Source organism: Patella vulgata, chromosome 7, assembly GCF_932274485.2.
Source record: "Patella vulgata chromosome 7, xgPatVulg1.2, whole genome shotgun sequence".
Lineage (NCBI taxonomy): Eukaryota > Metazoa > Mollusca > Gastropoda > Patellidae > Patella > Patella vulgata.
In genome coordinates, this window is record NC_065885.2 from 8,092,112 (window position 1) to 8,112,151 (window position 20,040).

The 20,040-nt window shown below is 36.1% G+C and overlaps 1 protein-coding gene across 1 annotated transcript; it reads right to left on the bottom strand.

The window, feature by feature from the left end:
- Window positions 1–8,808: 8,808 nt before the first annotated feature.
- LOC126828890 (ras-like GTP-binding protein Rho1) lies at window positions 8,809–18,052 on the bottom strand. The gene is made up of 3 exons (XM_050558971.2): window positions 17,955–18,052; window positions 12,367–12,541; window positions 8,809–10,001 (listed from the first exon to the last, which is right to left on the bottom strand). Exons 2-3 carry the CDS (start codon window positions 12,523–12,525, stop codon window positions 9,573–9,575), a joined length of 588 nt encoding a protein of 195 aa, XP_050414928.1. The 5' UTR covers window positions 12,526–12,541; window positions 17,955–18,052; the 3' UTR covers window positions 8,809–9,572.
- Window positions 18,053–20,040: the final 1,988 nt, after the last annotated feature.

A 20,040-nucleotide genomic window follows, 5' to 3' on the forward strand; every position in this document is an offset into this window, starting at 1 on the left:
CTATGACTCATACGCGTCTATGGTTTTATGCCGTCTATGACTTGCCATGTTTTCATTTTGCAAAATTCAAATATTTTTCATATATATTTAGCCAGGTGTGCCGCTATTTTTTCATGTGTTCCAAAGTGTGCCGTTGGCCCAAAAAAGTTGAGAACCACTGCTCTAGAGGGCCACGATATCTGGCCGGTTACCCCTGGCTTGCTGTTGTGGTTCCGATCCCTGGTGTGAGCGTATGTAGCTTGGGGATAAGGGCGCCTTCTCAACCTTGTTTGTTTGCTCCGGGTACTCCGGAGTGCACTAAGATAATAAAAATGAAAATATAACGAAAATGTGATATCACACTAAGACCAACAACACCCAATAAGTCATAATAGTTACCTTCCTTGCTCTCATACCGTGTGGTTATATGCATGGCTAAATCTATTTGTTAAGGCCAGCTCAATTTTTGCCAAGAGGGAGAGATAAATGGGGTTTAACGTCCATTCGACACAAACTAGGTCATTTCGGGACTAACACATGGTTCAATTTTATTTCAATAACTCGCTTGCTCGTAGGGGTCTTTAGCAGTGGGAGGAAACCGGAGGACCCAGAGAAAACCCACGAGGTTGGAAATTTTTGTCATGTAAACAAGGTTAGGGCACGCGAATAATGGCGAGAGTGTTAGGGTAAGCGTTGGGGTTAGGTCTTGGGTTAGGGTTTGGATTAGCGGTAGCCCTGTTTACATCTAGTGATCTATGACGACAAATTGAGCTGGCTTTATCATTTATCACTAACCGTGGTTATATATAACATCCCAGCACAATACATACAGTAAGATTCGTTCTACAAAACGACACAGATTTTAGATTTTAACTGACCATCATTTTCATTTTTGTTTTGGTTCGCTATCTTACTGAACTGATCCGAAACATTGCCTAGCCGAGTCGTAATATCACCTAAATTTTCAACCTCCATTTTGTTTTGGTTCGCTATTTTACTGAACTGATCCGAAACACTGCCTAGCCGAGCCGTAGCATTACCAATATTTTCTATATCCACTGTGATTTTTTGCAGCGAAATTCCCAATTCAGTTTGAGATTTTAGATAGGATATCTCTGTGTTAATCCGAGATATCGTGGCCTGATGTTCAGAATTTTCTTCGCATAACTTTTGATTCTGCTCCCTCAGTAGTGTAATTTCTCTTGTCACTTCAGATGACGTAGCTTCGCGCTCGTTGGTGGATGGTGGAACTGGTCGTCTTGGAGTATTGTTGGATTGCAATGATCTATTATTTGATTGAATTGGTCTCCTATTTGATTGAAATTTTGTATTCAATTCGGCTTGTAAATGGCTTGCCACCTCGAAATATGAATACTTTTTAAGAGCTTTAATGAAACAACCAAAAGCTCTGTTGCCCCGGTGTAATAAAATATTCAGAAACTTGTCCATTTGTATGTTTTGCTCCGGGATCCCATTAATTATATTTTTATCTTCGAAGTTAAAAACAGATTGTGACAACAGATAGCCTGTTAGTTCATTAGCTACCACATGGTTTTGCAAATAGGTAAAATTCCTTCTGATAATCTCTGCCTCCTGGGCACCCATACGGTGCCTTCTAAATGCCATCTGAAAATATCAACAAAGTAATTATCAGTGACGAAATCCTATTGTATTCGGGAGCCACGATGGCTAGGTGGTTAAGACGCTGGCTCGCTAGCCTGGATGTTCGAGAAAGTTCATCGGGATTTTCCGACGTGGTTTCCCTTGTCAGTGGTGAGACGAAAAACCAAGGAATGCACGTAAAAGATCCCTTGGCAGTTAGAATTCTATATAAAAATTAAGGCGATAGGGCCGCTGCCCTGGCCGGGCAGAATGATGCCCTGTTTATTCATTTTATACACCCATTTACACTAAATAGGAAATATGTTTCATCTAGATATATTTCGAACACTTTTATTTATTTTTTCTAATACTTAAAAAAATGTTATATTCTAGAATTTAATTTACAGAAGGAAAAAAAGGTTAATATTGCGTGCCCTTTAAGCCGCACCGATGTCAACCCTATCGGCGATTGCGGCGGGCGGTCTAGCGAATATTCACTGTTGATCAGTGCAGTTTTGTTTATTGAGTTAAGAGAGAGAGAGAGAGGGAGAGAGAGAGGGAGAGAGAGAGATGGGGTTTAACGTCCACTCGACACAAACTAGGTCATTTAGGGACTAACATATGGTTTAATTTTATTTCAATAATACGCTTGCGCGTAGGGATCTTTAGCAGTGGGAGGAAACCGGAGGACCCAGAGAATACCCACGAGGTTGGACAGGCGACCCTACTCCTTGTCACGTACAACCGGGGAATCGAAACCACGGTAGATAGATTTTATGATACAGCTCGCACACGCTAACTATTTTCAAGTTTTTGGACCCCAGAGTACTGCTTTGTTTTGTATTTATGTTTTGTCCTCTTCTCATACAGGGATTTCAATATGGAATGAATGGTAGACTCCTGATTATCAATGCCTCTCCATGAAAACTTCCAAATTCAATACAATGGTTGGCTCCTAAACGCAGACGGGAATAAACGGGTCTGATTCAAGCTACGGGCGACTAACAGTTTGTGATCGCGAACTTAGCTGATATGGTTCTCTACCACTCAAGAACTATTGTGGTTCGGTTGTCCGACTCGCCACGGAACATTTCCAACCACGAGAACGAAACTGAAGCTGCTACTACGATCCTTCCGCAGCTATTGACAGTGTAGTGATCTTTTACCCGAGAGCTGAAATATGCTTACTCTGAATCGTGTATCATATTTAACATTCCATTACCATATTATATTCATATAAGATGATTTATTCTGTGTAAATTGTAATGGACATTCATGAAACTTGCCCCTTGTCTATACATGCTTTAGATCACAAGGTCTGTCATTAAATTAAGTGGTGTGACCACTTGCAGGTGACATGGTGTAGTGTTGTTTGTCCAACCTAAAGCGAATTATTGAAATAAAATAAAATATGTTAGTCCCAAAATGACCTAGTTTATGTCGAGTAGACCTTAAAACCCATTTCCGTCTCTTAAGTCAAAATCACCCTTGATAACGACTGAGTGGAATATATTAACTTTGTAAAGATGTCCATAGATATTCATCACCATATGTTAGTCTCAAAAGGAACTAGTTTGTGTCCACTGGACGCTAAACCTCACTTTACACTGTTTCTCTCATGTCTAAATTATCCTTGCTAACGACTAAATGGAATATATTAAATTTTATTAATATATCTACACATATACTTTATCTGGGGTATTGATAAACGGAACATGTTATCCCAATTTTTGGTGTTGTTGATTTATTTCTCGAGTTTTTATTAGTCATTTTTATTTTTTATTTTGTTAGTTGGACGGTTATTACTAGTTGTGGGTAACATTCAACTTTGGTCCTAGTCCCTGCAAAGAACGAGCTATAACATTCCAAACTTGGGTTTTAATTAAATTCAATTTTCAGATGGAGAATTGGGTATCCGGCCAATACCAAGGTATCATTAGCTGTAGAAATTTCAAACTCGGTGTGTAGGGGGAACCTGCTAATGCCCAAAATGTTGTCTGTCCAAATCAATTGTCAATTATTTTCCAAATCTGGTTCCAAAATTGCCCATATTTTACTTAATTTTCTATTAAAGTATATTTTTTTCAATTTTCGAAGTCAGTATCAACTGAAACAATTTAATATTTTGTGGAGATTATCTGGGTACTAATCCGTCTCACATAAAGACATTTGTCCAATCCCTGACCTAAGGCTTATCACCCCTCTGTATGGTGCTCTCGCGGACACGCTCTTAAGTTTTAATTGAATTTATTTTTGTTGCATATTCTGTATATATTTGTCTATTATTCACATATTTGTAACATTTGTTTGATAAAATTGAAAGTACATGTATTACTTCGCATAGTAATCAACTCAGTAACTGTGTATCCATAAAATTATATCCTGTTTTGTTTTGTATTAGATTCTTCTATTAAACCACAATGTAATCCTGAAAACAGAAAGCCCCCACCCGTACCTCAGTCAATTGGCCACGTCCTCATGCTCTCACATTTATTGTTTGGTGAACAATACTTACACCAAAAACATGGATATTATCTTAACAACTAGTTCCACAGATTTTGCTCAAGTTAACAAACTCACCTCGGTAACAGATTGATATGATTCAATCGATGACCCCCTTAATTTAATAAAGAATTCTAGTTTAATCCAGATTATTCTTGTAGTTCGTAATTGCAGGAATATCAGTCCGATGTATCATAAATCTAATGGTCTTTAACGTCCAACTGTTCTGCTCTGACTGATGATGTATAATAGGATTTAAAAGGAATTTCCAACTCATGAGCAAATCAGTGATTCCCGATATTAACGACAATTGCTTATACTAGTAGCTGATCATAATGAATACAGGTGTATTATTACCTGAGTATACAGGTATTTTATATACGCTGTAGGTGGTATATTTATAATATGGATAATTCATACATATATATCAGTTTTCTTATTAAACGCTTCAATCGATTCACGTTTATATAAGATATTATTATAAAATTAAATTGTGGTTTAAAGTCCTTCATTTCTGCACTAGCAAGCTAATAAAGACGAGCGGTGAAGCACCATAGGTCTTCTGTCTGACGTGGAGAGCGGGCATATGTCGGAAACCGGTCGCCACATCCTACATACGACCCATGCATCTTTTCTTACTACATATTTCTGTAGCCTGTAGAATTTGTCTCTAGCTGTCTTTACTTCTGCTTCACGTTGTGTATTTACTTCTTACAGTTTCTTAAGACGTTGTCTTACCAGGAATAACAATGCGACAGTTTGCTTCTACATTTTATATATATATATATAGCTGAATACAGGTATACAAGCATAATAGATAACAATACTAGCTAAAACCATTTCTCTACCCTAGCCAGCCTCGCGGCTGTCTAGGAACTCAGATGGAAGCTCTCTGGAACCTAATAGAAGTCTGGCGAATTCTCACCAGTATCCTAATTTTGTATCTGCTGGTTTTGGACATTCAATTATCCAATTGGTCAAAAATGATGTAAATAATTATAGAGATTGGTTAATTGAGCCCAATGACGTCGACAATCCACCCTTATATGGTGGAATGGAATTTTACTGAAGAATATTCTCATGAGATATCTGTTAACATGTTGTTGACATAGAACCAGTTATGTTATGGCTCTACAAGTGTTTTTATATCACAATATGTCATTCAAACCCTAAGTTGATTTAAGTATTTTAAGTACATATCACATATTATGCGAATATGTTATTTCTCGAACAAAAATTCTACTAAAAGTATTACATTCGTCCTTTTCTTTAAGACTTTTTGCTCAGTATTGGGTAAAAGATCCCTCGAATCCTTTATAATAACCATACCAACATCTGTAGAATTATATAACTATTCATAAATGTAGCAGAAATCTAGAAAATCAACATATATCACCTCCCCCGCTTGCAAGATTTATGCTAAATGAACAGGTAGGAGACTCTTAAAACTTCTATGTACTAAACCCTATAATTATTCATGCATCAGGCAAATATAAATGATTACTATACCATAAAACAAAGCTATGAAAAAAAACCCACAAATAATCAAAAATCAAAAGTCAAAAGTTGTATGCAAAAGTTCTCCTAAAAAGTTCATCACTGTAAAATCCTATGAAAATATCCACTAAGCCTAAACGCAGAAAACACAAATGGTCTTTTTTAAATCTTCAAGTGTCCTAATTTCAAAACACTATAACACATCACATAATATTTATAAAGTTCAGGTTTCACTTTAAATTCTGTCTCAGGAAATGTCAATTTGGTAAACTGGTAAACCATTTCTTCTTCTTTGATTTGTATTGGTCTGTTTCAGCTACTATAGTATCAAGTTGAAACTTTCTCTTTTTTTTCCTTCTAAGTATGATTGGTTTGTACAATTTTATCCGTCAATCAAACATGTCATTGCCATCAGACCAAGAACTAACTATTCCTAAATCATTATTTTGATATTAGTCTAACATTATTATTTTGAAAAAGTATTTGTAAATCTTACTCTAACTTTATTTAATCATTAATAAACTTTGATGTGTCCCTTTAATTAGTTTGACCTCTTGACCTGAACTCGATCAGTAATTTTATAATTGCGTTTTCTGATTTAGAATTTCCGTTTGTGTTTTAGAATTCCGCCAAAACAATTTCATTATTATTTTATATTTCTCAGTCAGTAATGTGACCTTTTTGACCTAATCATTTATAATTTTGTATTTCGTTTTTTATAAACACTAACCACTATTACCTAAACATTTCCTATCAGACTGACACTGACACAAGCTGAGCTCACACTTATGACAATACCAGTGTTACATTTTACCTAGAATAGAACTGTCAATCAAATATTTCTCATTTTTCATAGAAAAAAATGTTTAAATAATCAGGGTCGACATTCTAGATCGAGAATTTGCGAAAATCCATATTCACTGGGAGACGCCATCTTGGATTTGTAGACTGGATACCAAACCACACCGAGACTGAATATTTTGGCAAAGCGGGTTGAAGGGGAGCCGGAGTTGATATATTGACTCTTTGAATAACAATATTGGCGATTGAGTACCTGAATAATCCACCTATGTATCCCAATCAAAACTAAATTTTTGGTAACTTTCGACACGAATTTTCATACTTTTGCAAGTTAGTTGACAACGATTTTATTTCTTATGTTGTTAGAACTGGTCAAGCTGCAAATAAATTGATTTTAATTTTTATCGCAAACCCTGCTCCAGTGAAGTTATCGCGATCTGAAGATAGTGTACATTTCAGGTATCTCCAGACACGTATCTTGTGTAGTCTCCTGACACCTATGGAAAATGAACTTGAACCGGGTGACCATGATAATGTGATAGGGTAAGACCCCGACTATCACGAACAACCAAAACCTAGTTCGCCAGGGTCATGCAACAGCGGTAGTAGTGCGACAAAAATAGCAAAAATTTGGCCTAAAAATGACAAAAATCAGCCGAAAAACGTAATCGGCCTGTATCTCGGAAACGGTTAATTTCTGAAATCGGCGATTTTGGCTGGGGAGTAGGTTAGATGGGTCGACCAAACCCTGTGAGTATGAACTTAATCTGCCAACCCCCACCTTCGAACGTCTGTCTGATATTGCATGGTTTTCTCGTGGAATGGCTCTAAAATCAACTTAGGGTTTGTATGACATATTGTGATATAAAAACACTTGTAGAGCCATAACATAACTGGTTCTATGTCAACAACATGTAAACAGATATTTCATGAGAATATTCTTTAGTAAAATTCCATTCCACCATATAAGGGTGGGTTGTCGACGTCATTGGGCTCAATTAACCAATCTCTATAATTATTTACATCATATTTGACCAATTGGATAATTGAATGTCCAAAACCAGTAGATACAAAATTAGGATACTGGTGAGAATTCGCCAGACTTCTATTAGGTTCCAGAGAGCTTACATCTGAGATCCTAGACAGCCGCGAGGCGTCAGACGTGTTATTTTGTTATTAAGCCAGAAATTTTTTTTATGAAATTATAACTGTTTTAATATATAAACTTACCACTCTTTCATTTTAAGTGCGTGAGATATGACTTCTTTGTAATATAAAACCAATAATTAGTCAAAGCCATAGTCAATATATTACGATTATTAATTTAAATAGCAAAAGTTCTACTCATCTTACTACACAGAACGGGATGAGGGGGTGGCTGAATGGTTAGCACGTGCGTGCTGTACCATAATGTCTGTCATTGAGTCAACTGGTGTGGTTTCGATTACCCGGTTGTACGTGACAAGGAGTAGGGTCGCCTGTCTAACCTCGTGGGTTTTCTCTGGGTCCTCCGGTTTCCTCCCACTGCTAAAGACCCCTATGCGCAATCGAGTTATTGAAATAGAATTAAACCATATGTTAGTCCAGAAATGACCTAGTTTGTTTCGAGTGGACGTTAAACCCCATTTCTCTCTCTCCCCCTCTCTCTCTCTCTCTCTCACTACACAGAACGATGGACCTGACAAGGAACAGTGTCTAGTCGAATGAAAAACTCGAAATAAGACTAGGTCGTAGCAATGTTGTCCGGGCACACCTTTCTTCATAGCAGAAGCTAACATATCGGTAATCAGCAAAACGTTAAACTCCATTAGATTTTCACAACTGAAGACTTACAGAAATAAAATAAGATAGATTTTTCTAAATATTTTAATTGGATTTTATATTGTATACATTTTATGTTATTGTATAATATACAAAATTTAAATAATAATAAAATATAAAATACTTATAACACCCATGAAAATGTTTAATTTAACTTGTGCTTGTACAATAACATATATTGCTGTACTATCAGATCTTCAATCTTCACGCTGTGTTTTCTTCCGTGACGAAGTTACAACTAAAGTTCAGGTTCTTTTCTTAAATATTTTATTTGAATAAACTGGAAGCATTTCACATAATTCTTTCTAGTCTCAAATAACTAAATTGCTGGTGTGACCGGCGGGGTGAGCTCCCTCGAATGCTATTTCCCCACCTCTTTTATAGGTGCCTATTCCTTTGTCTGAGGTGTTTACGTAAAAAAAACTGATGACAGCTAAGTTCCAAATATGGAATGGACATGCACCTCAATCTGGATATAGACAGGGATTATTTCCTAATTTGGTCAACAAATATGATATATGTTTTATAACAAAGAAAAATGTAAATGACCAACATGTTCATTAATCTATAACTCAGTTAATGTATCAAAATAACCAGCATATACTTTCTATATTTTTGGTTATGAACTGAGAATATATAATATGAAAGATAACAATATTGTTCTAGCCATCATATTTCTCCATTCTTTGTCGTTAGACCCCATGTCCTGTTATTGTCACAATATTTCATAAACAATTTTAATTTGCGTTTCAGAATTAACTTATACCATAGCTAAAATAATTAATCAAAACCATAATATTATTTTACATAGATGTTCCTTAGCACAAATCCCTGCCCTCCATATTACTACAATATTGTCATTAAGGGTAGCAAAAAATATGGGAAAATGGGTCCAAATTCCCCCGTTGTCTGAATACAACACGGTCTATGCGATATTTAATACAGTTTATCTACATAATCAAGCAGAAATGGCGTCGTGAAATGATATAGGCCTAGAGAGGCGATATTCACCTCTAGTAAATAATACTTTTAACACCGGAATTATTGAGGAGAAAATAAATAATTCAAAATGGTTTTGTAAATACACAAATTAAACTCCTCACAGAAACACTCATGATTAAAAATATGGTAGATTGCAAACTTTCATTTCAAACTTTCATTTCTACTCCTATGTAACAAAAATAGCACCTGGAATTCTTAGATTAAAAAAATCCCAGACAAATTGGTGTCGACTTGTCTCCTATCCCAGTATTGAGCTTTATATTATTATCATGAAAACATGGATAAACTCAGTGAGATATTGTTAATGACTTTCCCCACAGAAGCCTCTAAACGTCTTTCTTTTAGAAATTGAAATTGTGTATCACTTTTTACAAAACTTTGCAAAATTTTCGTCGTCCTTTGGATTTTTTCTTTTGTAAAGCTGCACGGGTTGCTGTTTCAAAGACTTCTCTTACTCCTTCCTTGGTTCGCGCTGAGCATTCCAGATATGAAAAAGCGTGAATTTTTTCTGCCATCGCAAGGCCCTCGTTTGTGGAAACGGGTTTGAACTTTGGTTCGGATAATTCTTTACTGGTTGCTGGATCATTTCTTAAATCTTTTTTGTTTCCTACTAAAATAAATGGAACGTTTGGACAGAAATGTTGAACTTCCGGGTTCCATTTTTCTGAAATATTTTCCAAACTGTCTGGATTGTGAATAGAAAAACACATGAGTATGACGTCAGTATCTGGATAAGACAAGGGACGTAACCGATCATAAGCTTCCTGTCCAGATGTATCCCATAATGCCAACTGCACCTGTAATTATAAGAATGATTAGTTAAGAAACTTTGTTGTAAATTGACAGATTCTATTAGTGATCAATAAAGATGGCACACAAATATAGACCTACTGCTGGCCTAGAATTTATCTGACAATACCGGTTCAATTTGACCGATAATTTGTCCATACCGGTCTTAAGTGATCTCTGGAATGTACATTTAATGCTGGCTTCCCACTGTCTTGCGATGCGTTACGGTGACAATACCGGTTCAATTTGACCGATATTTTATCCATACCGGTCTTTTGTGATCTCTGGAATGTACAACTAATGCTAGGTTCCCACTTTCGTACGATGCGTCACGACAGATTGTCCCTATTGAGTCCACGATCTGATACGTTTCGATATAATTAACTGGCTTCATCATCTCAATATATGATAAGACCAGATAGGATCGCCATAATTATAAGAGCTGCAACACTTTGTTATCGAATTGCACGAGCTGCAAAGTTTTGTAGTCGGGTAAACAATCGGAGAGCTTCTACGTTTTGTAGTATCTAAAGAGTCAGGATAACGCATTCCACAGATACCCCGGGGGGGGGGGGGGGCGTCATGGGAAGTTGGACTGAGCTGAGAGATTTGGTACACGATCTATTTAAGGACTGGACGATCTTACTATAAATGGAGTCGGTATCTATGATACTAGACAACGAACAGCGTCCTCGTGTTCCATGTAAAGTTAAATCAAAAGGCTGGATAATCTGTATTTTTTAAAGGGGCATTATGGGAGATTAGATAAAGAGCTGGCAGTTCTCACTATAATAGTTAAAAACAACTGGGATAATGTAAAGGGAATTTACGGAAAATTTCAGTCAAATCGATCCACTCTGAACCGAGATATTAGCTTTTGATATTTAGGCTTAACCTCGATCATCATTACTAAAGTCGGTATGATAAAAACATTGCCTCGGTTATCCATTTTTGGATTTAATCATCAATGAGCGTTGAGCAGCAGATCGGATTAAAATTCAGTAAATATCGCAGGCTAGCGATGACACCAGGAGTTGATTATAGTCTGGATAAGTTAATTAATGTCTAATTAAACATACATTATGCAAGAGCTAATTATGTATATTGCAGGTCTTTCTTTAGGCCTGAAATGTTATCTAAATTATTAATGAGACATTAATTAACCTATCCAGACCATAATCAACTCTAGATGGCATCGCTAGCCTGCGATCTGTAGTGGATTATGAGCCGATTTACTGCATAACACTTTCCTTCACGATTTAACGATTAATTGAATAATCGAGACTATGCTGTTTATCGTACTGACTTTAGTAGTGAAGAACGAGGCTAGGCGGAAATTTCATTCGCTTAGTTCTGGGTTCATAGTGGATCAATTTGAATGAAATTTTCAGCAAATTGCCTTTATGTTATCTAGTTTTTAACTATTATAATGAGAACTGCCAACTCGATCGGTATCGAATCTCCCATAATGTATCTTTAATAGTTTATATAATATTTCAGGCCTACTGAAAGACCTGCAATAGGCCGATTTAGCTCTTGCATAATGTATGTTTAAGGACAGTGTGTTTAATGTTGATTGGCATCCACATTTCAAACAATGACACTGTTTAACATTGCCAACATTTTCTATCCAACCAAGTTAAATGATTCATCTTGTATGATTTGTCACTGGGTGTATTCCAGCTTTTATTCCTTTTAGTGTATTATGGCAAGCTGTTGTCAGATAGAGCAAATATCTACCTGCCAAGAATTCGATTTAATGTCAGCTGAACTAGACACGGAACCAACAAATAAACCGATAGCTATGGTGGTCAAACCCCTCCAGCCTAGAGCTAGAAATTATGGTATGACGTTCATTTAATGTGAATTACACTTAGATGTGAAGATGTCTAGGCTAAAGGGAAACAGAGAGAGAGAGAGACATGGGGTTTAAGGTCCACTCGACACAAACTAGGTCATTTCGGGACTAACTTATGGTTCAATTTTATTTCAATAATTCGCTTGCACGTAGTGGTTTTTAGCAGTTGGAGGAAACCGGGAGACCCGGAGAAAACCCACGAGGTTGGACAGGCGACCCTACTTCTTGTCACGTACAACCGGGGAATCAAAACCGCGCCAGTTGACTCAATGGCAGAACTTATGATGCAACGCGCACGCGCTAGCTATTCGGCCACCCACCGTCCCTACCCCTTCGGCAAAAGGTGACAGCTGTGATGGCCACCAATCAGTCAGGTAAACTCACCAGGTACCTAGAAGACAGAGCGGACAACCTGTACTATTTCCTTAGCACCTCCAACCTAAAAATGAATTTGTGTATCCAGTTCTTATATTTATAGGGATAGGGTTAGGGTTGGGGAACTATGTTTTACTTACCGATCTGTTGTCCACTTCAATATCAGCAACGTAGTTCTCAAAGATAGTTGGTACATAAAATTCTGGGAACACATCTCTACAGAAGACGATTAATAGACATGTTTTACCACATTCGCCATCACCCACTATAACTAACTTCTTTCTGGTGTCACTCGCCATTTTAATACTTCAAAATCTGGAACATAAACGGAAACATTGAAATTATGCCCAATATTTGTACATGTCCGCCCGTGAGTATACAAACCAAGGTAGAACCAAGAATTGCTGCTGCAGTAGAGTTCGCTGTTGTGAACAGTTCCCGAAAATGGCGTAAACGGATATAGCAGGTGTGGTCACACTTGCTCGGCCTGAGAGTGGTGGTCACGTGTTGAACCTCGCTGTCGGTACCTATCCCAAAGGCGAGAGATGGTACTCTGGGAACCATTCAGCAGTCTTGATACATGTATCTGGGATTCGCCTGCTTGTAACCGACGATAGCGTTGTTGCGTTGGTCTTCATTCAGACGTGGCACCACTTGTCTAGTTGAGTGCCTACATGTGCAACTGATTTTGAAACCGAGAACCACGGGATTTTTAAGGCCTTAGTTTTGGTTTTCATGCGAAAAGCGCGCAATGTTGATAAACCCATGCGTCTTGGTGCAATCAAGCGAAAACAGATTTCGACAAAAAGTATGACCAGTCACAAATAGTGACTCTATATATAAAACCAATAATGAATTTCTTGTATCCTTACATAATGACATTAAAAACAAGTAAGATTTATGGAAATGAAATGAAATGGGGTTTAACGTCCTACTGTTCTGACGATTTATGGAAGCAACGATCCCCTTCAAATACAAAACGATGAAAAATGGACTATGCGTTTCTTTTCATGAAGAGTATATATAATATATTCCATTGATAATTATAGTGTGTAACTCACTGGATTAATATAACATTAATTAATTAATTGATTCATACACCATTTATCAGATATATACTGTTCATTAATAGTAGGACACATATAATCCATTCCATTAATAATTATAGTATTTAAATCACTGGATTAATATAACATTGATTAATTATTATTATTATTATTATTATTGTTCGATTTATATAGCGCTTCATTACACATGAGTATTTATAAGCGCATTCACAACAAAACAGTTCAAAAACATTTTTGAAATAAGTATGTTTTTAAGTTAGTCTAAAGCTCTGGGCGGAAAAGGACTCTCGACGAGTTTTTGGAAGATCATTCCACATTTTAGCTGCTCTGACGGAGAAAGCATATTCACCAGAACGCTTATTATATTTGGGGATCCTCAATATGCTACGATCACTTGAAGAACGAAGGTTGGATCGCCGGTGAGAATAGAAATCAAAGAGTTCTTTTAAATAACTGGGTGCGGTGTCAGAATAAATTGATTTAAACACATTCACAAGAGCTTTAAATTGAACCCTCGCTCGAATTGGAAGCCAATGGAGTTTCTGTAACTTAGCTGATATATGATCAAATTTTCGTGTTTTAGTTATAAGACGTGCAGCATTGTTTTGCGCTATTTGTAGTCTGTTTAAAGCTGTTTCTGGTTCTCCTAATAGAAGAGAATTTGCATAGTCCATGTGCGATGTTACTAATGCTCTAACAACACTCTGGCAAGCATCAGTATTAAGATTAGAGCGTATTCTCGAAATAGCTCTCATTTGATGATGCATTTTCCGTATGATACTATTGATTTGGGGAACTGGGGACATAAATTCATCAGTAACATAGCCCAGATTTTTAGCCTGCTTCTTGTGAGATATAGAGCAATCACCGATCTGATTGGAATCCGCTTTAAACAATTTAAGTTTTAGCCTATTTCTGGTCATCCATCCCCGAATGTCATTAAGACAAGACTCAAGTCTACTGATAGAATCCTTGGAAGCAAGATAGTTGGTTTGTTGAAAATAGTCATATATTTGGGTGTCATCAGCAAAGCCGTGGTTTTGTACCCCATGTCTTCTTAGGATTTGACCAATCGGAAGAATGTATAGAAGAAAAGTATAGGTCCCAATACAGATCCTTGTGGAACACCTATCCTAACAGCACAGGGTTGAGACACAGACCTGTTTATTTGCACCTTTTGTGTTCTATCTTGAAGATATGACTTTATCCATGACAGTGCGGCACCACAGATCCCAACCGAACATTCCAGCCTTTGAAATAAAATACTATCTTCTATAGTATCAAAAGCAGCACTGAGGTCCAAAAGTACTAAGTGTACGGCTAGATTCCTATCCAGTGCCAGGTCAATATCGTTTTTAATTTTAAGTAGAGCCGTCTCTGTGCTGTGGCCGCGTTTGTAAGCAGATTGAAATGATTCGTGTAAATCGTTTTCAGACAGATAATTTGAAATTTGAGAAGCAATAACTCTTTCAATAACCTTAACGATGAATGGTAAGTTGGAAACAGGTCGGTAATTCTTAGACAGCTGAGGATCAAGGTTTGGTTTCTTCAACAAAGGTGAGACCAGAGCTGACTTTAAGCATACAGGAACAGTACTAGTGGTTATAGAATCATTAACAATGCTAGTAATGATTGGAAGCAGAACCTCCAATACTTTCTCCCCTTTCAGAAGCCAGGTTGGGAGAGGATCAGAATTACATGTAGCAGATTTACTCTTAAGTATAATCTTCTTGACCTGTTCTTCAGAAACAGTAGCAAATAAATTTAGATTGCACTCTAACGACGGCGGTGGTTCATCGACCTCCGAATCGGAGTCAACCAGACTATCTAGTCCTTTCCTAATATCAGATACTATAGTTTGGAAACAAGAACAAAACCTCTCGGCAAGCCCAAGTTCATCAGTTGATGATGGAAGCCGTTGGGTTGTATCGGATGTAAGTGACTGGTCAATTTTAAATAAATCACGTGGTTGTGAAGATGATTGCTGGTGTCGACAGTGCCACAGATACACACGGCTGTCAATTCAAGGAATTGGTCCACATTTTATGACTGGACCTACATGGTGATAACCCATCACATGTCCTGGCCACAACCTAGATCTTATTGTAACTGACCCAAAGCTCAGTTATCATTCTGCTGTCGACTTTATCGATTAAACCACTGAATACTTCATCATCTTCATGTGGAATTAGAAAATTCAGAAATATCAATAAAGATAAATCCAAGGAGGAGGTAATAACTCTACCCATCTCACCCATAGAACTCTCGAAGAACTTGTCAATAATTATAATCCGCTCATTGAAAACATTGTCGAAGTCCATGAAGACAAGAAGAATAGTTGCAAAACCCCTGGTTCTGTGATACAATTCGGGATACCAGGAAAGTCAGGAGAAAAGTTGAACGCACCTGGATGAGGATAGGTTTATCTGTTCACAAACAAATGAAATAAAACTGGTTGCTTAGTTGGTTGAATTTAAAACAACGGTGTATTACAATGCTAAAGTCGTCGCCTGCGCCAAATCAAAAGAAATTATTTAATTTATCAAATGAGTCCCTGAACTCAAAGAAAGAACAAATTCTACCAGATCATGAATCTCCATCCAATCTTGCCGATAAATATGCGACATATTTTAATCAAAAAATTGCGCGTATTAGAGATAACATCATCACGAAGACCTCCCTTATTGATCAAATTCATACATCCATTATACATCTGCTAGCAGGATTTATACCATACAGCTTACAGGAACTTAAAACTGTGGTGCTTAAAACCAAGTCTTGCCAGATAGACTAACTTCCAACATGGCTTCTAAAAGACAAATTGGATGACTTCCTACCAATCCTTTTAATTGTTGTCAACAAGTCGCTTCTAGGCGGTGTCTTGCAAGTGCCCTGAAGCAAGTCATAATCACATCCCTAATTAAGGAACCACCCTTAGATGCCGATCTGCTAAAGAACTACAGGCCTGTGAGCAACCTGAGCTACATATCAAAACTCATTAAGAAATGTGTGCTACCCCGTCTAACCTGCATATTAGTCAGGGTGTTCTTGATAATCCTCTTCAATCCGCTTGCAAACAATTCCATAGTACGGAAACTGTGCTTATAAAAATTGTGGATGACATCCACAGGTGCATTGATCAACAACAGAGTGTATTGCTTATTTTGCTGGACCTATCTGCAGCAATTGATACTCTCGATCTTACTTAACCAACAGAAGGTAAGCTGTGTGCATTAATGGGGCTTCTTTTCGGAATCACCCAAACACTTACATATAAATTACAAAGAATCCTCCCGTCTTCATTAGCCCAGTTCGGAGCAAAACAGTAGGACGTTAAACCCCATTTCATTTCATTTCACAAAGAATCCAGAACATCGCTGCCAGGATTGTAACAATTCGGTGTTAAAGCCCCTTCACTGGTTGCCTGTCGAACCCCGGTTTCGGTATAAAGTTCTCTCATTAGTATATCAATCCCGAATTTATCCTGTGTGCATTATGTTTTTCGCATTTTATTATTTAAAACAAGGTCGGTAATTGAGGTCTGACATAGTTTAACAAATAATTTGCCGAATTTTACTTGTGTTAATACTTCAACCATGAGAGTCTAAAAATGATTTGGTGCAGTTTATATACCAAATGGCAATAAACACGAAACCCATTCTGGATAAACATGCGAGCCGATTTTGGGAGAAAAAAAGTTTTGTATTTGTGCAAAAATTGTTCAGTTTATTTATTGTTCGTATCCTGTTCCATTTCCAGTAAATCTTCATTTCCTCAAACAGAGCAGTCACGATCCGTTTTAAACGAACATGTTGGCTAGTATTTTACTCACTGGTAACCGAACCGAACATGTTCGCTAGTATTTTACTCACTATAAACTTTACAATTTTCATATTTACTTCTATGTTATTATCCGAGTTGTCAGTTGTTCCACATGGCGTATTCACACATGTGGAGTGCATTATTAGAAGTCAACGTATACTATATCTATCATATCTTTTACAAAACTGGCAAAAAAATAATATGTGTGTAAATCTAATATACTTTACTGTTCAGTTGTAATAAAAATACACGTCACTTACTTTATTGACACACGCTTCAATATGATTATAATGGCGACCTTACTGTTTAAAATATTTCCCTGTAAATCATGACTATGTAATTCAAGTGTAGGTGGGGGGGTCTCCTCCCTAACTTTGAGGGATACCCTATAGCATCACGACCACAAAAAATGTTGCAGACTAGGTAGTGCAGTACTGCTACGTACATTAGTATCATCAGACAGTGTTGATACAACATTATATAACAAATGTAGTAGTATCATAGACTAGATTAAGACAGTATTGATACAACAGTATTTAAAAAAAACATGTGGTAGCATCATAGACTAGATTATTTAAGACAGTGTTGACACAATGTTATTTAACAACATTAACAAATCATAGAGATAAATACCATACATGTACGTTAAAGTATATCTTTGAATACTAAACAAGATTAATTATATACACCAGGATTATAATACAATGTTACAAAACCCCAGATGTTAAACAATAGTACAGCTATTCGTCGTATTGCTCACAGTACAATAATGCCCCCCCCCCCCCCCTCTTGACTAACCAGGTCTATTATATACAATGTTATAAAACCCCAGATATTACCTTTTCTTGATCTGTCAAACAATAGTTCAACTAATTGTCGTACCACTCACAGAACAATATTGCCAACCCTCTTGACAAACCATCTGAAAAAGCCAGATATGTATATGTGACAATTTATAGTAAGGGCAAACCCTATTTCTATTTTTAACCTGTATTAATGATGCAATATAATTTAGAAATTTAAAGTTTATACCTGTCATATATATTATTTTAAATCTTACTCTACACATGTATTATACTGTATTTAACTTCTTTTATTTCTCTGTCGCCTGTCTAACCTCGTGAATTTTCTTCTGGGCCCGATTCCTAGAAAATTCTTAAGCACGTTCTTGTGCTTAGATTTAAGTAGACTTTGCATTTAAGTAAACTTACCTTATTTTGTGTTCCCAGAAAATTCTTAAGAACGTTCTTGTGCTTAGATATTAGGTAGACTTCATTGTAAGCACAACAACGTTATTATGCTTTCCAAGAAAAAAATTAATCACAACTTCGTTCTTAAACATAGTCAATCTAAGCACAAGTCCCCAGAGGCGTAGGAGCTCAAAGTAATTCAGGGGGGCATAAGAGAAAATTGCCCGAAATCAATACCGTTTTTTCGGGCATACATATCATAAGAGAGCTTCGGGCATATTTTCGGACATGCAGTGGACAAGAAAAAGACGAGAAAATACTTTTCGGGCAGTGTGGATCTCATAGAAATAAGTTAGTTATATTTTTTCTCTAAACGTTAATAGAAAAAAAAGGTCGTCGAATTTTTCATTTCCCGAAAATAAATTTTTTGGGGGGCAAATGCCCCCCCTGTCCCCCTTGCCCCCCCTGTCCCCCTTGCCCCCCCCCCCCCGGCTCCTACGCCTATGGGATCGAACCCTGGAACTTAGTGATCAAACGCCTTATCCACTGAGCAAGCGTGGCTCCCATGTTTCTTTAAACCCTTAAACTAAGGTACACCCCATATTTCATTCAACTAGGAAATTCTTATATCCATCAAGTTATCTGGGTCATATTCTTTTATAGTTAATCAAAGTGCATAATGAAGGTGCTAAAACCAATATTGATTTTAGACATTAAACAAATAAAAAACGAATCTGAAGGGGTATATAAGTAAAACTCTTAGTAATAGAAATATGTCTGTCATTCTGACATTGAAATACATATCAATTATCTGATTTGGACTCACAGTCAAGTTTGTCAGATTAAATTAAGAGATTAGATAAATAAGGTAGGGTATAACTTTATATTATATATAAATTTATATGGTATGACTTTATATTATATATAAATATACATGGTATGACTTTATATTATATATAAATTTATATGGTATGACTTTATATTATATATGGTATGACTTTATATTATATATAAATATACATGGTATGACTTTATATTATATATAAATTTATATGGTATGACTTTATATTATATATAAATATATATTGTATAACTTTAATATTACAAATATATATGGTATAACTTTAATATTACAGATATATATGGTATAACTTTAATGTTACAGATATATATGATATGACTTGAAATTACAAATATATATGTTATAACTTTATATCACAAATATATATAGTATAACTTTAATATTACAAATATATGTGATATAACTTTAATATTACAAATATATATAGATTTGTTATAACTTTAATATTACAAATATATATGGTATAACTTTAATATTTCAAATATATGTCGTATAACTTTAATATTTCAAATATATGTTATACCTTTAATATTTCAAATATATGTTATAACTTTAATATTACAAATATATATAGTATAACTTTAATATTACAAATATATATGGTATAAAACTAATATTACAAATATATATGGTATAAAACTAATATTACAAATATATATGGTATAAAACTAATATTACAAATTAGGTTTACAAGTAAGAGGTTACATTTTGTGTTTCATTGTGTGTCAAAACGGCTGACTTGCTTTTTATTATGTTCTTGCTAGCGCTCCGTACAAAATAAAACCCCGTCTTAAAACATTCACTTGGCATATGATAATAGACCCCCAACCCTTGTAGTTCAAGAGAAATGATCCCTAATTAATCGTTCACGTG

Bases quoted from the DNA above. Each gene is read 5' to 3' on its own strand.
- LOC126828890 (XM_050558971.2), bottom strand. From the start codon at position 12,525: ATGGCGAGTGACACCAGAAAGAAGTTAGTTATAGTGGGTGATGGCGAA. The intron at 10,002-12,366 runs GTAAGTAAAACA...TTATAATTACAG, and splicing joins TTGAAGTGGACAACAGATCG to GTGCAGTTGGCATTATGGGA.